Here is a 20,301-nt window from a genome sequence, read left to right as displayed (position 1 = left end):
GAATACTGCAGTAAAAATTTAAAATGTGGAGTTTTTATATTTATGACATATGATACAGTTAAGCAACATCACACGACCAAGAGTGCCGAATAATACCATCACGACTGAAAATGTGACACTGATTTCATATGGCAGTTCTATAAACAAGTAATTAATATGAATTTACTTACATTTTAGACGCAATATTGACTGTTTTTGTTCTGTTTTAGCAGCGAAAATAGTTCAGACAAATATCACAGCAGAAGCGCGTCAGTCTCTGCGGCTGCGGTTCTGAAACTGCGGTGCTGCGGGTCTGCAGCTGGATATGTCACAGTCTCACAGCAACACTCGGGCTTTCGCCTAGCATTACCTCGCTGATCTCTCCTGCCAACTTTGGTGGTATTTGATTAAAGAAACGCCGTATATCCTCAGACACTGTCACACGAGATAGTTCAGCAGTTGTTTAAAAAATGACCGCTAACATTAAGCGGCAGCACTATGCTTAGCACACAACCAAACATTTCCGCGCTCAATATTTACAAACCAATCAGATCCGTTTATTTTATTTTATTTTATTTTTTTAAATCAGATCAAACACATTTTTATCCAGTAGTTATGAAACAAAACGATAACTTTTGATGACAGTAGCCTATTGATAAAAAAAGCAAGGACTGGTGGTTGGTGGGACGTGGAGTTGTTGACTTGTCCGGGCACTAGTGACTCACAGGGCGGGCCAGGCCCCCCAATGCCCGCCCATGGCGCCGGGACTGATATGATGGTCTAGAGATTGCTGGAAGATTGGACACCATGCTGGGGTTAACTCTTCTGCACATTCCCGCAAAAGATAAGCCGAGATACCATCTGGCCCAGTCGATTTCGTAGTGCAGATTTTACGAAATAGTGAGGTGACCTCTTGAGGGTCCACAAGTAATCTAGCTTCCGCTGCACATTCAACAGTTTGTAAAAACTCTTCACATTCTTTAATAGGATCTGCATTATCAAACCGTAGAAAGAAATTGTTTAACTCATTTACCCTCTTAAAATCATCAGTTGTAATGAGATGTTGTTCTTTAGAATCCATGTTAGAAATGGTTCTCAAAGAATTCCACAGTTTTTGATTATTCGAGGACGAGAAGTTTTGTTCAGTGTAGTCCTTTTTACGTTTCCTAGCTTCCCATAATAGTTTATTCAGTTCCCTTTGTACAACTTTTAACTCGGCCCGGTCCTTCTTCATAAAAGCTGCTTTTTTTCCTATTAATGCAGGCTTTCACTTCCTTTGTTATGTGGGGCTTATTATTAGGGAACACCATTATTTCCTTTTTAAGGAATTTCATATTTTCCTTTTTACATAAGCCTGGTAAAAACGGCTCAAGCTTGCATTGATTAAAATTGCCCATGATAAACACCGGAGCTCCCGGTGTTCGCTGTAGCTGTTTTTGAATACAATATGATATGCTTAAAGCAGCTCTGGATGCGTTACCATTAGGAGCGATATACACAATACACATAATAACATTGCCAAACTCCCTCGGAAGATAAACCCAGCAAACACATTTACGTTGTGGCAACGTCTGTGGCACGTTACAGTTCTACTATGGCAACGTTGCGGTTTACGTGTCTACAACGTTGTGACAACGTGGAATTGTAAGACGCCTCGGGGCTGCAGCAACGTTATAGCGCAACTTTGAGCAACTGCGACACGACGTTCTGACGTTTTCCGACGTTTTTTTTTAAATGGTAGATTATAAATATTTCCCATTCTGCGTGTTATATTTTGTGGTTAATTTTTAATCACTCGACATTAGATCACTATATGTTTATACTTATTATTATTTATGGGCAACAAATTAGTCAATTATAATCAACACCTGCAAATGTACACTTTGAAGAGTAAAAATGACATACAAGGTTATATAATTCAACTTTATTAAAACTGCATATGATATTCTAATTATTCTTCAAAAGGTATGCATTTATAATAGCATGTAATATATGTGACAGCAAATAAATTATATATATATATATATGGCCACGTTGTTAAAACGTTGTTAGAAGGTTGGCTACGTTGTGCCAACGTTGTGTGTTTGTTGGGAAAAGGCCTCAGACTTAGGCAGAGGCATTCAGCATCAGGTGTACAGCCGGTTTCTCTCACTGTATATTGTGTGCACCACGTACACACAGACGCCTCCTCCTCTGTCCTTTCCCGAGGACTCGCCTCTGTCTGCTCGAATTACAGAGAATCCCTCCAACTCCACCAGCGAACTGGGAATGTCCTTATGAAGCCAGGTCTCCGTAAAAGCCATTAAACTCGAGTCCCGGTATTCAAAGCACGATCTGGCGTTAATATGGAGTTTGTCCATCTTAGTTCTTAATGATCTTGCATTTCCAAGAATGACAGAAGGGAGAGGCGGCCTGTTTGATCTCCATCTGAGACGCTGTAAAACTCCCTCTCGTCTGCCTTTTTCCGAGGTCTCCGGAAATAGCATATTGTATATGACAATTAGTTCAAACTTTGACCTGTGGAGGGCAGTAATATACTTAGCAGTGTCTGGAATTAAAATAGAGAAGAAGAAGAGCGCTAGTTCAAGATGAGCATTTATGGTTAAAATGTATATAATTTTAAATGAGCGATGGTTTCTCTAGATAAGACTATTATTCCTCGTCTGGTATCATTTAAAGCTCTTTGAAGCTGCACTGAAACTGACATTTTGACCTTCAACCATCTGGAGTCCATTGAAGTCCACTATAAGGAGAATAATCCTGGAATGTTTTTCTCAGAAAGAAAGACATGAACATCTTGGATGACATGGAGGAGAGTAAATTATCAGGAAATTTTAATTGAAAGTGGACTAATCCTTTAAGGCTCATACTAGCGCCAATTTTAATTTCATGGGGATTTCAACCATGTTATTAGAATTAAAACCATAATAAATATGATAATATGATATATAAAAAAACAAAACAAAAAACATAGCAACTACAGTAACACAATGGTTAAAAATGAAAGTGATCATTATAATAGGCAACAGCTTCAGGACTTTTATTATGAAAACGCGTTCGCCGTCGGTTTGGTGTTTTGTTTCATTGGGGCTTCCGTAAATCTAAAGGCGCGAGTTCAGCTGCAGTACAGCACGGTCCTCATATTTACCTCATCAGACAGTGAGTAACAAATAACAACACACTCGTGCAGCTCAACGCTAATGTTCAAAACCTAATCATGTTTCTCCATTCATGCGTGTTTCTGATATCCTCCTGCGGAAGTGAATGTTAATGTGTGTGTTTGTGTAGATGTGTTCACTCAGCCTGTTCCCGGCGCCCGTGACCGCCGGACTGACGCTGCGCGAGCACAACAACGAGCTCGTGCCCGGGCAGCCCAACACACAGGTGCGCGTGACCCTTCACACGTCATTCAGTCTGTCAGTGTTTATGACTGTCCGACCCTCGTGATTTCACTCTTTTCTCCTGTTACATTTAGTGTTTCGACATGATAAACAAACAGATTTCTTGTTTTTTGTCACGATATGAAGCTGATTTATATGACATCACATTTGAATGTATAGTGAATAACACATTCACAACATTGCTGCTTTAACACAACGAGAGCATTATTTGTTTTTTGTGTCAGTTATGGCAAAAACAGAATATAAATCACACATAAAATGCTGTCGTTTGCTCTGAGGACATAAATAATGTGTGTATGATGAATGTATAATGTGTGTGTTGTTCAGTGGTCGGACCTCCCCAGCCCTCAGTTCACCAGAGACACTCTGAAGGGTCACAGTCGCCCCGAGAGCAGCAGTAAATCAGCCTTCCTGGACCAGAGAGACACGCTGTGGATGAGGAGCGCCGGAGCCTGGTGTGTGTCACACTGCTGCAGCAGATCACAACATCATTACTGTTTTAGTTTGATAACTTCAGTGGATCAGCTGGTCACAAAACCTGGACTGTGAATCAAACCGAATGGATCCGGTTCTCCAGTTCAGCTCACTCACACCGCATCTGACATTAAAGTCACTATGAAATCAAAACGGATTTATGGAATATTGCAGTGCTTATTTAAATGATTTATCGTCAGGGCTGTACCTGTACGTTTACTCTTGCCCATAGCACTGGTGCTGCAGAGCTTAAAGTTTTGATTTTAATCGATTCTCATTTTTACGAACCGATACCGATTCTTAAATCCCAAGAATCGATTAGTCTAGTCTGTTTTCAGTTGATGAATGAGCAGAATATGTAGCTCCTCCCATCCAATAAATCGCAGTAATCTTTGTTACTTTTGATATGAAGCAAAGTCTCAGATTTCAAATGACGTCCATCTTATTATGAGATTCAGAAAATAAATACCGTTTTGGCGCCGTTTAATGTGGCGTGACGGATCGCTTTAGCGCCTCAGTTAAAGAGAAGCATGTGATCATCCTCTCCTCCGCTTTAATACCAGTCACAGTGAAATAAACATGCATGAACATCTGAAGGTATGTTAAAATATACAGTACAACTTACTGAAATCCGTATCATGTCTCGTGTAATCGCTCAATCAGTGTTTCAACCTCGGAAAGACTCAATAAAACAGCTTCAATGTCACGTGACGTCACATTTACCTCAGAAAAACATATTCAGTGACCATAAACTCATTAGTCAGCTAGAAAAGTGACTCTAGAAAGCAGCATTCTGATAAATATAGCTATGCTACGTTACATATTCATTATAATATTTAATGTTCTTCAATATTTAATGCATGTTTGAATAAATAAGTTATGACAGCCGTGATTTAAATGTTTATATTTAAAAAAAACAAAACAAATTGGAGTAGAAATATGATTATGTAATTCTAAACTTTATTTATAATAAAAACATAATTGGGTGTAATTTAAGTGTTCGTATATAAATAAGTTAATTTAACCTTCAATATTATTATAGTAGCACCAGCTGACTCTCATGTGTAGTTTACAGCATTAGTTGAGAGATTTTTTCCCCTCTAGAAAATTTGCCATGTGATGTAACTGAAATACTACATCCAAAATAATCGATATCGGAATTGAATCATAATCAAATCAAATCGAAAGCATGTGGATATTAATCAGATCGAATCATGAAAATTGTGTCAGTACCCAGATCTAATAACTAGTCAACTTAACAATGTAACTACAGTATGATTCAAGTAACATTCTCGTCTATTCCCAGTGCATCACACATGAAGAGATGGTGTAAATGTAAAACAAATTACTTATCAAATATGCATGAGATATGAAGGTAAATATTATACAAACTTATCTTAAACATATCCTATATACTCAGAAATTATATAAAATGCTAAATATTTCTTAGCCAAAAAGTAATAGCAATAAATAACACCAGTAAGAGGCTATTATTAACAGAAAATAACAGCAGCTTTCAGCTTGTCATCATTATGCAAACATTAAATATCAACCATAGAGTCGTTCTTTACAGGTTTCTCATTCCATTGGTCTGTTTTTCCTTTTGTTTTTATGTTTGGCTGTTGCACTCGTGTCTCTCGTCTTTTGCAGGTCTCACACATGAAACGGTCAAGTAAAAACAAAGTTCAATAACGTTTAATAACTTTGCTTTTTTCCCGTTCCACTGCCCGCGTCTCGTTTTTCTTTTTCAACTCAATAACTCATTTCTGAGTGAATCTCGCGATGTGTTCATAGAGCGTCAGAGGAGAGCGGTTCATCAAGCGCCATCATGTGGTCGGATCATTTTCTTCTCTTAACGGTTATCATTGCTGTAACATTTTCATTCTAAATTCAATTTTTTTGATTTAAAAATAATACAATCGAGGCAAAACAATTCATTCGAAATAATGACAAAATCGCCCAGCCCTAACAAGAAATGTTTTCAGACGCTTTTCCAAACAACATCCATCCATCTTCATTTTACTGTATATCATTAGAAATGCCTAAAGTTTTACTATAAAATATAATATTATTATGATAAAAATCTGAGACAATAACTTTTGTCAGGAAATGAAGAAAAACGTATGGATTTCCATATGTTTACTTCAAATGTCTTTATAGAGAAGTATTGTTTTTCCTGTTTTTACCCAGAATAGGGTGTTGCGAGCATTAGTGATACACATGTAATGTGCGTTTCATTCATACTCATAGCCAGAGGGCGCTCTTGAGCAGAAAGCCCACAAGTGAGACCCATAGAAGTCATAGAACTTGTGACGTTCCAGGAAATCCCTTATATGGACAAAAGCATCCAGAGATCGCTGTAGCTGAATAACATACAAATAGAGATGTTTTGACTGATGAAACATGAAGACATAAACATACTTTTGCGACAATATATGGTTTATCTGCGTTCTTCTGGACATTTTTACACTTAATTTTTGTGTAATTTTCGCGTGCTACTGTGGTAAATGTATTCTTCGTGGCCCTGTATATCGGTGCACATCATCATTGTTTTAATAATCTTGAATCAGAATATCTTCTCCTCCCTCTTGCAGCATCACTTCTCTGATGATGAGGGCGGGGCAATCTGTCACTCACATCAGATCCACCAATAGCAAACCACAACCATCCAATCAATTCCCCACAGACAAAATCAAGTCCCGCCCTACATTTGTCATTGTTTGAGAAGCGTTTCACTCGGATATATGTCACTATAGAGAAGAAACAATTATCACAGCTTCCCTTTCAGTGAATAATAACAGATATTTCGGTTGGTTCGTCACCGTTAGACTCGTGTTATGAAGGGATGGTCCAGGGTTAGGCGTTTCAAAAGTGCAGTGAAGTGGTTTAGTTTTCCTCTGTCTATATCGCTCCCTATTCCCTATATAGTGCACTACACTGCTGTACACTATATAGGAGATGAGTGATCAAGTGACGCAGATCTTTCAGACTGTAGGGGGCGGGGCTCTTCAGATTCCAGAGAGCATTTGATTGGACAGATAATCTGAACTGACGAATATGTCCCACAAATATTTGATTTACATTGAAGGTAGTGAAATACGGTAAATATTGAATGCATATCTATTCTAAATGCAGATTGTGTCATATGTCACGGTTAACACACACTAAAATGCTTGATTTCATGCGGTCTTTAATGTTTTTAGTTTGAGTGTGACAGTGTGTGAGATTTTGATATGAGCACAAGACTGTCAGTGAATAACTTCTTATATTTCACACAGTTCTGTTCCTCGCGATCATGTCTTCAGAAGACTTGTTTTCATTTAGCAGACGCTTTTATCCAGAGTTGCCAAGTCCTCAGTTTTCCTGATGAATTGTGCTACTTTAACACTGTTACCGCGGGTTGTTTATCATGTCCACGGGTTGAAGCGACCCCAAATAACATGATATTTCGCCCCTGGAATGCAAATTTTACCAGTGCAGCTATGCCAAAAACATGGATTTTACCCCCGAAATGTGATTTTGCTAGTTTTCAAGCGGACAGACGTTGGTTTCTGTTCTTTAATTTGGACCACATGAGCGATGATGAGTTGATCTGCAGTGACACTAACCGTCCTCTGTCTCTCGTAGGCGAGATGCGGGTCTGTACGGTCTTCTGGATGAGATCACTAACAGCGCTGAGGAAGGTAAGTCACGTTCACGTGTTCACGATCGCTCAGCAGTCGTAGTGAGGTGCGTTACGCCGCTGTGTTTCAGTGCCCAGGTTCCTGTCGGTCAGCTCGGCCTGTCTGCTGGCTCTGCTCAGATGGGCGTCTTCATTTCACGGCTCTCTGTTTCCTCATCTGACTGTGAGTATGAGCCGTCCTGCGTCACCTCAGCATCACCGTACAGTTATAAACTCTCTGTTTGTGTCTGTTTGCCAGCTGAGCAGCGATGAGATGGTGGCAGAGTTTTCACAGATGCTGGATTGGTGCGTCATTTTCCTTTCTTCAACTCTGAGATCATCCATGAGCTCCATATCTGATCTGATTTATGTTGTAATGTCTGTCTGGAGTTCTTATCAAGTGTTGTTCGCATTGATCATGTGATTTGATCCCTTCTGTTGAGCGTGTTTCCGTGTGTTTCCAGGTCTGACGGCGCTCTCAGGAGCTTCGCTTGGCATCCTCACACAGATAAGTTCGCTGTGGCGTTACTGGACGACTCCATCAAGATCTACAAATCCCACAGGTACTCCAGCGGACACAAACGTGACTCTCACAGCACAGTGCATGTTTACATTAGCGCTTTTAAAACAGCATAAGGAGCAGTTTAGGTGTAACTCCTGCAGTGTTCCCGCAGCTCCACGAGCCCCACGCTGAAGCACCGCTGTCAGAGGTCCGTCTGCGCGCTGCAGTGGAAGCCTCTGTGCGGCTCCGCTCTCGCCGTGGCCTGTCAGTCCTGTCTGCTCATCTGGCACGTGGACCCCACCTCGCTCTCCACCAGGTGCCACATCTGTATATACTCGCTGAAGCACTTTATCATGAGACGCATTACACAGAGTGCAGTTCACAGCAGCTTTAGGGAAAATAATCACCTCACACTGGCCGGTAGAAGTCACTTTTTGTTGGTTTATCCGACTGAAGTTTGTTAATATGTCTGAAGACACATATCGGATTCTGTGTGATTCTTTATCTTAATTCATTAAAGGATTAATTCACTTTCAGAATTAAATTTTCCTGATAATTTACTCTCCTCCATGTCATCCAAGATGTCCATGTCTTTCTTTCTTCAGTGGAAAAGAAATGAAGGTTTTTGATGAAAACATTCCAGGATTTTTCTCCATATAGTGGACTTCACTGGCCTCCAGACGGTTGAAGGTCAAAATTACAGTTTCAGTGCAGCTTCAAAGAGCATTAAATGATACCAGACGAGGAATAAGAGTCTAATCTAGAGAAACGAGAAGTCATTTTCAAAAAAAATAAAAATAATTAAATGTATATGCTTTTATATAAACAAACGATTGCCTTCCAAGTGGTTCTGCCAAAACCGCACTTTCACATTCTTCAAAAAGCTTACGCTGAATGTCCTACGCCTTCCCTGTTCTACTTACGGAACGAACGCGGCAACAGTTCCATTTTTTCCGTAAGTAGAATAGGGAAGGCGTAGAACATACAGCGTAAACTTTTGAAGAATACGGAAAGCGGAAGCACTCGCAAGGTGATCATTTGTGTTTAAAAAGCATATACACTTGTATTTTTTAGAAAATGGCCGATGGTTTCTCTAGATTAGACTCTTATTCCTCGTCTGGTATCGTTTAAAGCTCTTTGAAGCTGCACTGAAACTGACATTTTGACCTTCAACCGTTTGGGCTCCATTGAAGTCCACTATATGGAGAAAAATCCTGGAATGTTTTCCTCAAAAACCTTCATTTCTTTTCGACTGACGAAAGAAAGACATGAACATCTTGGATGACATGGAGGAGAGTGAATTATCAGGAAAATTAAATTTGAAAGTGAACTAATCCATTAAACGACGAACTGATATAAGTGTTGCAACGAGAAGAACAGCACATTCTTCTCAACGGGTATTAAATAATTGTAAGTTCAAGACCCTGATATAATTCATGTAAAATCAAAGAACAAACTGTCACATCATTTTGAACAAAATTAGGCCAAAACAAAGTTCGTTTGGAGTTCAAAACAGCTTGTCAGCTGTCAAAATTCTGGCTGGTAAACACCTCTGAACTGCCATTGGTCCATGGCGATGAGGTAATAGGTAGGTGTGGCTCTGAGGCTCCGCCTTTTGAGGCGTAAATCTTCTCTGGTTCATTTCTTCTGTTCAGGCGGTTGAGGTCAGGCGCGAGTAGAAACATGAGCACACCGGAGAGCCGCTTTTTAAACTGAAGCTGTAATTCTGAAAGAGACGCTGACACTGTTTAATACTGTAAAGCTGCTGCTTTAATCAATCTACTGTATAAATAAACATGTTGTGACTGGAGAGCTGAATTGCAGATGCTGTGATTAAGATTCCAGCGACACACCGTTTGCACCAGATGCAACATGACTGCGAGACGCAAACAAATCAATCAGAACTCTCAGCCAATCAGAAGAGTGTGTGGGAGGAGTCTCTCTGCATATGCACTGCAGTAACAACCGATTTAAATACATAAATATTACATGATTATACATACAAACAGTATGAATACGCTTGTTCCTTTGTTTTCAAGATCTGAGGTGATTGTCGCTTTCAGTGCAGCTGTAAATGATGTTCACACTCACATTAGACACTTTTAGCATTAAATAGAGTACCTGAAATTATCATTCCCATACTTTGCCTGTTGTTCCAGCTGCGATCAACGTCGCAGAAATAGAAACCGTTTCTAAAGTAGGACAAAAACTCTGATTGACATAGAAGAGACACCTTTTGTCATGTGACCGATCTGGAAGCTTGTTAGTGAAGCAGTAATTCTACCAGGTTGATAATAAGTTGTAAACTGGGTCTGATTTCACCACCATAAAGGGTGATAAGTGTGATCTGAAGTTTTGCAGTCTATATATGAGGAGCAGCCAGAACAGAAAATAAGTTGACCAAGTGTGTCTTTCTCAGGCCGTCGTCCGGCTGTGCGCAGGTCTTGTCTCATCCGGGTCATTCTCCCATCACATCCATCGTCTGGTCGCCCACCGGCTCACTGCTCGTGTCTGCATCTCCTGTGGACACAGCCATGATGGTAAGCTCACGTCTGAAGGCTGGACCTCACATAATTCAGTCATCACACTGTAACACTGTTTTGTGTTCTGTTTAAAGAACACCAAATATTTCCCTAGAGGACTTTTTAATAATAATGTGGTATAAGCTTTAGGTTTTAAACAGTGGAGGCTTATGAAAATGCTTCTATTTTTGTTTATTTTACTTACACATTTATTTTTCTAATCACAAAAAACTTGGGCTGTGTTCTCACCAAACAGAGTTGCGCATCGCTGGTACGTGTACAGGGGTAACCGCTGTATTTCTGCTTTTCTCTAGGCGATATCTGCTATCAGAGAGTGAATTTACATGTGCATGCTGTTTTTATGCATTAGTCTGAACAGACAAATCAATCAGAATGGGATCAATGTCTAAACAATAAGTTGCGTGAAATAAATCCTGATGTGAGGAAAAAACATAATTCCTGTTTTGATGAACGATGGAATCAAGTTATATATACAAGATGTAGAATAGGACATTCAAAAATGACACACCAATTTTTACTCTCAGGAGAAAACCATCCAAAATGTTCATCTTGTCAAAATCCATTGTCCATTAAACATATCCTTTTAGACTGTATTACATTTACCCCTGTGAGAAACCGTTTTTACTCTGTTGATAGTTTTGAAAAGGTTTTTAATCAAGTGAGCCCAAGCATGGTTTTAAGATTTTTAGAGGAAATAAATTTGAAACATCTTTTTTAATCTTCTTTTGATTTAATTATACTTTATTCTCGCCATGAATATAGCCTTTGAAGCTGGTATGGCGTTAAAAAAGAAAGAAGAAAGAAGAAGAACAGACAAATCACATCACATGTGAAAACCTGAGTGAGGTTTCATGCCAAACATTTGTGTTGATGTGAACAGGCCTTGAATCTTGTTTCTTTACAGGTTTAAATCAGACATTGAATTCCCATTTTTCAGTGTGGTCTGAGACTTTTAGAAATAATAGTAGAACAAACGGTCGTGGTTTATGGTGAAATTATAATGTGAATCACTGTTTCCCACAGGACTTTGTGAGACTATAGTGGGATGAAAATATTGTACAAATTTTGTACATTTCAAAGTTCAGTGCATCAATCTGTTTCATGAATGAAGATCTTCAATCCATATTCAGTGTGCAAATTGAACAAAGAAAAAAGTCAGTGAATTGATTTAGTTTACTTGTTGTCTTAGTCTACATTACATTCACAGTGCTGGTTTAGGAAGCCAAACAAATAATAATATTAAATAAATTGTAATACAACTGCACTGTAAAATAAATGTAAATGAAAAATGATTTTGTAAAAAGTATATTTTACTTGACGGCACAGTAGGGAAATTGCAAAACGTTTTTCTTAATTTCTTCACTTGTGATAGTTAAACCCTCAAGCTTTTATTTTGACGAAAGATACCGTCTCTGTGAAAACACAAACGCATCTCATTTAAAAACTAGTGAAATGCTATAATCACCTGCCATAATAAATAATAAAAGTGCTTGCTTTGCTTTGAAACACTCAGCACAAACAGAATATATACTTATTTCATTAGGTCGCAGTCTTTTGCAGTTTGATAAGGGCACAAAGCCATATCGCCCTTTTGATTTTAGTTAGTTGGACAGATACTTGGCCAAAGCAATGGTGCAAAACACAATGTTATTGATCTTTTCTGTTATTATGAGAGGTGTAAATTCACTTTAGGTTCATTATGAAGCTGTGGCGGGACAGATTATAGCAGTGGTTCTCAACTGGATTGTGTTTGAACCAAGCTAATTTATTTATCAAAAAAGCTTGACACACACGTTATGTCCCACTTTACTTAAAACACATAAACTTTATGAATATCAGTATCACTGATGAATAAACAGTACAAGGTAAGACTATTTAACAGCAGTCCCAAACTAGATTTTCATAATGCAGTAAAGTTAGTAAGTTGGTATGATGCACCACAGCCATCAAAAATAATACAAATAACAAAATAAGTGAAAACGCAGTGGTATTTTGAGTTAAGGTTACAGAAACTACAGCTACCATAGCATGCCTTTCAAAATAAAAGTCTTGTTGTTGTTTCTTTGAGCCACCGGTTGAGAAACGCTGGATTAGATTATGTTGGGAAACGCTGAACTGAGGTTTAAAAAGGCAAGTCTTCCTCATGTTTTGTGTTGTTCTGCAGGTGTGGGATGTGGCGGCCGAGAGCTGTGTGCCGCTGCAGCGGGTGGGTGGCGGCGGCGTCACGTATCTCTCCTGGTCTCCAGACGGCAGCCGACTGCTGGCCGCCACACCGTCCGCCCTCTTCAGGTACGGTGCTGTGAAATCAAAGTCTGATGAAAATCCTCACCTTTATCTGCGTACCGAAAGCTCAAACAGATTGGGTTTTGATGTGCAGACACTGTTGGTGTGTTGTAGGGTTTGGGAGACGCGCATGTGGACCTGTGAGAGATGGCCGTGTCTGAAAGGCAGTTGTCAGGTAAGAGATCTCCTCAGACTAGTGTAAACGGCTCTTCACACCCTGAACGATTAATGAGCATTAAATAATCAGAGTATAGCAGAGTCCACAGATGACGACACAGATGAACATCAGCATCAGAGTCTGTCTCATGCGGTGGTTGTTTTTCTGTGATTGCGTCAGTCGGCCTGCTGGAGTCCTGACGGAGGCTGTCTGCTGTTGAGCATTCAGGGAGAGAGGCTCATATACGCGCTCACCTTCTCTGACCTCACAGGTATGAACATCAGCACATCATCTCACTATCTGTGTCTCCTGACTGACCTCTAGTGTGTACTTCAAACCAGCAAAGCCACAAATCTAGTACAGCAAATCTACAAGACTTTCATGAAACAAAGTGCTTTATTGATCATCCGTACAATACATTGAAGCTCCTAAAACTGTGTGCTATTGCTGCTCAGTGTGAAACAGGAACTGGTTTGCTCGACAAAACATTATTTGTTTAAATGAACTTGTTTCATTCTTATTGTACCATCCTATACTGTGTGGAAAAGCTTTCTTTGATTTAAGTTAATTGAACAAACTAATTGCATTGCATGTAATGTATATAATGAAGAAATAAGAAGAGTAGTGTCAGTGTAGTTATTACTCATTTATTACTCACTCATAACTATCATAACTGGCACAACTGAAGCATAACTGAACATTAAACACTAACATGTCTTTACTGGAAAACACATAAAAAAACACATAAAATAACACATACTCTCCTAATGCAATCCCTTGCAAAGCATGCTGGGAGCTACAGATCCACTGCCCAGTTAGTTACATCAACAAAAATGTAGTTTTAACACAAATGGATTCAGTAAACTTTAGTTTTAAATATATTAGGTGGATTGAATAAGTTGACAGAATGTTCAAGAATAAAGTCGTGAGGTTATGGATTAATACATCGAGTGTTTCAAAGATAACATTATAATCACAGAATCATCAAAGTTCACTTCGTGTCTTTGAAGAATACTCAAGTTTTGTTTATAAGTGATTTTAAATTGAATATATACAAGTGGAAAAACCTTTTCTGAGTGATGGCAAATTATCTGTACTTGTTTTAGGTGCTTTATTATGTTTTGTTGTAGTGTTGTCAGAAGTACTGGTACTTCACTAAGTCAGTACTGAAATTTTAAAATGTGATGGTGCCAGCATTTCCCCCTTAGCATTTTGAGCACTGTTGAACAGATTTAAATACCTCTGATTGGCCGTTGTGTTCACACACTCAACAGATATGTCTGTGATTGGCTAATGTGTTAATCGGTGAGGATGACTATTCTAGCCAATCAAAGACATAACTGTTGAGTGTGTAAACACAATGGCCAATCATAGGTGTTTAAGAATCCGTTCAACAGCGCTCAAAATGCAAGGGGGAAATGCTGGTATAGTCAATTTTTTAAATTTCAGTACCGAAGTCGGTACTTTTGACAACCCTATTCTGTTGTTTTTCTTGGGCTTTGTGGAGCATTATTTTGAAGTAGGGCTGTCACGATACTGGATTTTTCACAGTTATTGTGGCCAAAAAATATCACGGTATCGCAATATTTATAGAATCCTTGGGGGGGGGGATGTAGCAGTCTAAATATTTTTTACTTTGTTTATTTCGTTTTTCTCTTTCAGCTTTGCTGCACATTTTTTAAAGTCAAATTTAAGGTTTTTTAAGACCTGAAGAAATAAAAATTAATACTAGCACAGTAGCCTATACATTATGGCTGTTACCAGTCAAATTAAATCATTATCAACAAAATCCATCTTTGTAATGCAGAGGTGACACAGAACGAGAAGTGACATTAATATATTTACACAGCATTTACAATTTGTCTACATAAATTTAATTTAATATTTAATTTTTTTTTCTAATTTTAACTTTTTAATGTCCCTTAAATATGAAACTAAACTAAACTGCCAGTAGGTGGCAGCAAGTCACTGTCTTAATGAGTGAGTGAGTGAGTCAACCGATTTGTTCAAATGACTGATTCATTCAGGAACGAAGCTCGGATTCATTCGTTCTAAACGCGGATTCAGTCAGTATAACAAAAACATTTCTGTTGCACTGGGGCTGTTCTGCTGTTCATAATTTTGAAATTTTCGTTGGCGAAATAAAGAAAAAAACAAACAATATTAACAATACTGTGTCTAAAATGTAACTCACATTGTTCATTTAACAAGTTGAAGGAACATTGCATTTGTGCTGATTTGGGGAAAACGGCACTTTTGCTCGTGTGAAATTGTAAAACAACTAAATCTTATAATATGATATAATGACAAAAAAATTGTCAGGGCAAAAAATGCCCGTGTATCTTGAATTTTGAGGGCAAATAACTGCATGCATATCTACATCACGCTGAGTAAGACGAATAAATAAAACGAGGTGCTTAAAATAATCACCCTTTATTTAAATACGTGAACACAGAAAATCGCTTTTAACAGGCGAATATAACATTTCCCATTCCATGACTAGTAAAATAATCGCAACTTACTCTCTGTAAAATGAAGTAATCTGCAGGGTGATGGACACGGAGGTGGGTAAGAGGTTGATGGTGTTGCCACCCTTTGCACTTGACTGTAGCTAGGCAAATCCTGCAGACTGGGCTGTCTAAGGAGCCGAAAAACTCCCATACTGTCGAGCTTATTTACTTTTTTAGGGTGTGAACAGAGCCTCTCACTCTCCCGCTCGGAATAGCTGCGCGCTGCGTCTTCTTCTTGTTTGACAGGCGTCAGCATTAAGGTGCAATACTCCCACCTGAGAGCTCAACCAGGTACTGGCGCTGGAGTATTTACATGTCATGATATCATAAGCGTCCTATTCTTTTTAAATATCGTGGTTATCGCCAATACCGGTATAATCGTCACACCCTAAATTAACACGATATTGATATTTCATGCTTTGAATATCACGGTTATCGTCAATACCGGTATATTGCGACACCCCTAATTTGAATGATTTTCCATGCTGTGCAATATCTCAGTCAAACCCCTCCCCTAAAGCTGTGAAGTGTTGGTCAGCTGACTCTTGAGGATGTCTACACTGTTTCTTCCTTACAAAGTGAATCGGGAATGGTGCTGTCAAACATTTATAAGTTGCATAAAAGTAGTCCATATGACTCATGCACTATATTCCACGTCTTCTGAAGTCACATGACGCGTGTGGAACAGAACCAAACCTTGTGCATGTCATTTGGCATCAGTGTCAAACTTGACGCAGTGCGTCTGCATGTGCCAAGCCTGAATATATGCAGCAGACTGTGAATCTACAGCCATCTACGGCCAACTCTGACCTCAACACTTTCTCTCTTATCCCGTCCGAAAGTCTCTCAAATAATATTAGATTTTCCTTTCTGATAGATGAAATGCCAGATGACTCAAAAGTGCATGTATAATGTATTGATTAACCAGCAACAAGACACTTAACTGATGACACTTGCTAGTTAAGGTTCATGTCATATCAAGAAGTTTATGTAATTACATGTTGTCATCATGAAGACACATGATATGTGCAGTAGAGCTGTTTTCTCTGGCGGTGTTTCAGGTGGTCCTAAAGCCGCCACAGTTGTGGCCGATCTCTCCGAGACCAGCTTCACTGGACCTGACGGAGAACTCATGTAAGATTTGCATCCTTATATGCCAGTGAAAACTCAAGCAAATCTGTTTAAAGAGTGTTTTATGTGAACAGGAGAGCGATGTGGGCTGTAGAATATATATTGTGAGAAACAGGGAGCAGGTTTTACAGCACCAGTATCCCGTCTAAATGCTCTGCGCTGTGTTTGTCAGTGTCGGGGGAGAGGTGTGCTCGCTGTCATGGGATCCAAGAGGGGAGAGACTTGCCGTGCTTCTGAAAGGTAAAATATCATCCTACTTTATCCACAGACATCAATAAACACTTGAAAATTTCCACCGCATGAACTTTCCTCAGAACTAGGGGCTTTGGGATGGTGTTTCGACCTCAGGATTCAGGGTTTAAATGAAGTTCTGGGTAAAAATTCTCCACTCAGAAAGTCCCTGCTCACGAGGTAGTAACTGTCAGGGTGGGACTTGGGCGGTGATCATGCTGATTGGTGGAGTTCACGCAGCATTTCATCTGCAACATCACTTGTGATCTTTAATAAAGGTACGAATAGCACAGTAGTAAAACGGATACGTTTAAATGCAGCATTAAGCAAAAAGCCAGCTGCTGATTTTCTCTCAAATACAGCAGGAACAGTTATTAGAAAGGGCACAATGAACACACATTGCTGGTCAGAAGTTGTTCAAATGTTTATAATATTTTAACAGAACCTCTTCTTTTCTTTGTCCCCCTATGACATGATAATAAAAGATGCAGCTGCTCTAATGTTTTCTTTTTTTATTTTGTTCTTCATTTGCTCTGTGCAGGCGATTCTCTGGCCGATAATCACCCGTCAGTCATAGCTGTGTTTAAAACACGCTCGGTTCCTGTCTTTGAGCTGCTGCCGTGGTGCGTATGATACGAGCTTGAGTGATTGTGTTCTCTGACTAGAGTCATTTCTGTAGTTGCTTTCACACACCTGTCAACTAACAATCCAGTTATGATATTGTGATGCATCATGGGTTTTTATTGTTGTTGTTGTTGTTGTGTGTATAGTGATGTGTATCATTTTTTCACATTTGATACTTTCTTCCAGTAAAATAAAAGTTTTTGATTTTAGCTAATGGTCATCAAACAACAAACTTCTGGTGACTTGATGTGTTTTCATGTCAGTCCAGAACACATTTTCTGAATCGGGTCTTAATGTCTGCATCTGTCTCTCTGTGGTTCAGTGGTTTTGTGATGGGAGAGGCTGGAGCAGAACCCAGATTCATGCAGTTCCACCCGCACTTCCAGCACGGCGCTCTGCTTACCGTGGTGAGTCACACCGTCGCCAGATGAACTGTTCAGAAAACTATCCCTACGAGCTTACACTTCTTTTACACCACGGTAAAAGACATGGCAGTCAGTACTGTGAATGATCTCAGCACTGGGATCTGGTAGGATCAGTCCTGCAGCCTGAAGCGTTCCTCACAGTAGCTCCTTTCACACATTAAACATGGTAAATCACCGTATAATTACCAGATTGACCTTTCCAGTCAATACACAAATAGGGTTGAATTTTAATTATTCCAATTCTGATTTTGCTTTTCGATTCCGATTCTTATTGATTCCCAGTTTCAGTTCCAATAAGGTAAACATTTAACATTTATATATCAAACATTTATTCTGTGCCTTTTTGTTGCAGCTGAATACCATGAACAGAAATCAGCAGCCTACACTTACAGAGGAGCAGAAATACCACAGCAAAACGACTAGACTTATTAATATACATTTCAAACATTATTTAATTACATTGTCAAAGACAGTAAACAGTCAGTAATAAAATAAGAGCAAATTAGCTACAACTGAAACAAACACAACTGAAGATACAGGAATTAAAATCAAATGTAAAATAACGCGTTGTTGTTTTTTTTTAATGCATTAAAATATAGATTATTCCTTAGTAAAGTTACAAAAGCTATTCAGTCAAGATCAGTGAGTGATTTTCTCTTTGTCTTTTGTTAACATGACAGACTGCAGCAGGTTTATTAGGCTGCTGTCACTTTAAGAGCGATAAAAGTTGTGTGTTCGCATATAAAACAGCATGCAAGTGCCGGATTAAATTTTCTTTCACATCTTCTTGTGCTTTAAAATTCGCTCACAGGAAATTTTATAATAAGTACCTGATTCCAGAACTGTAATCGATTTTCGATTCTTAGCCCTACACACAAATGTGACAAATTGGACAGAGAGTGAAACAAAAGCACATCTCATCCACTTAAATGTCCCATTCCTATAGGTAGATGTGGGATCAGCTGAACCGATGCTGTTTGATTTACATAGATATAACAACTGCAGCTGAAGATGTCTCTGTCTGTCTCTCGTAGTGCTGGTCCGATGGGCGAATCTCTCACGTGCCGTTCTACTTCAGCAGTGCTGGGCTTTTAGGAGAGTCACAGCAGAAACCCCTCGCCAGCAACACAACCGACGCTTCCACCAACAAACTGTACACTGAGCTTATTTCCTGAACACCTTCAGTGTCCTCAACCGTTCGCTGCACTTCACCTGTCAACTCTCTACTGTCATAATAAACTATTTTTGCTGCATATATTGTGTGACTTGTGTATATTTGCAGGAAAAAGAATATGAGCTTTTTGTATAGACTTGGATTGTGTATCGAGTGGAGTGACGTTTTGTCAGAAGTTAGTTAACCTGTAGTCACTGGTCATTCACAGAAAATCATTTTCAGATGGACTGCAAGCGCCGCTCTCAGGTACAGATAAACTGATTGTGATACTTTTGATCCAAAACAATCTTACCAAAAAGTTTAGACAACAGATCCTGATGTGATCGAGATAAAAACCAAGATTGGATTGTGTGATCTAATCCAATTTTGGAATCCTTTTTTTCTTCCGAACAACCCATTTACAAGATTTGACCCAATCCGATAGCTGATTGCTTTTTGAAGGACTGGGCCCAGGATTTTAAGAACTGGTACTGATTCCTTCAAATGAAAATCACAGTTAACTGGAAGAATTGGTAAATGTTTGTACCCAGCCCTATAGTCCTAAACGTATTAATCACCCTTAATGAAATATATTTTAAACTTCACTGTTTAATAAACAATTATTCAAACACCATTATTCAAGATGTCATAATGCAGCATCAACAGGCTATTATAATGGGGAAGTGACCACACACACACACACACACACACACACACACACACACACACACACACACACACATGTTTGTTTTTGTGAATTGTGGGGACTTTCCATAGGCCGCAATGCATTTTATACTGTACAAACCATACTTTCTATCCCCCTACCCTACCCCTAACCCTAAACCTAACCATCACAGGAAACTGTGCACACCTTTATTTTCTCACAAAAACATCATTTAGTATTTTTATTAATTAATTTACATTGTGGGGACCGCTGGCTGGTCCCCACGATGTAGGTGAACTCAGGTTTATATTACATCATGGGGACATTTGGTCCCCACAATGTAATATAAACAAAAGCACACACACACACACACACACACACACAGAGTGATACATGAACCGAAGCCCAGACTTCTGAAAACTGTTCACATCATCCAAACAATCCAAACTCTGATGTCATATGAACCCGGATACACAGTGACTAATGACTAAATGTTGGACTTAACTTCAACAATTGGATGGACCGTTGAGCATGCATGAGGAACTTTTTATTTTTCTTCTTTG

At 39.1% G+C, this 20,301-nt stretch overlaps 1 protein-coding gene across 1 annotated transcript; it reads left to right on the top strand.

Annotated features, from left to right (window-relative positions):
- Positions 1 to 2,973: 2,973 nt before the first annotated feature.
- On the top strand, positions 2,974 to 19,175 carry aaas (achalasia, adrenocortical insufficiency, alacrimia). Its single transcript, XM_067410745.1, has 17 exons — positions 2,974 to 3,138; positions 3,268 to 3,363; positions 3,708 to 3,835; positions 7,482 to 7,537; positions 7,608 to 7,699; positions 7,775 to 7,821; positions 7,980 to 8,078; positions 8,190 to 8,333; positions 10,437 to 10,557; positions 12,725 to 12,849; positions 12,958 to 13,018; positions 13,181 to 13,271; positions 16,572 to 16,644; positions 16,814 to 16,881; positions 17,414 to 17,495; positions 17,819 to 17,903; positions 18,956 to 19,175. Exons 2-17 carry the CDS (start codon positions 3,268 to 3,270, stop codon positions 19,094 to 19,096), a joined length of 1,509 nt encoding a protein of 502 aa, XP_067266846.1. The 5' UTR covers positions 2,974 to 3,138; the 3' UTR covers positions 19,097 to 19,175.
- Positions 19,176 to 20,301: the final 1,126 nt, after the last annotated feature.

The sequence above is a fragment of the Chanodichthys erythropterus genome, chromosome 14 (genome assembly GCF_024489055.1).
Source record: "Chanodichthys erythropterus isolate Z2021 chromosome 14, ASM2448905v1, whole genome shotgun sequence".
In the NCBI taxonomy this organism is placed as follows: Eukaryota; Metazoa; Chordata; class Actinopteri; order Cypriniformes; family Xenocyprididae; genus Chanodichthys; species Chanodichthys erythropterus.
Note: the sequence above shows the minus strand (reverse complement) of the source record. Positions and strands in the feature narration are given on the sequence as shown.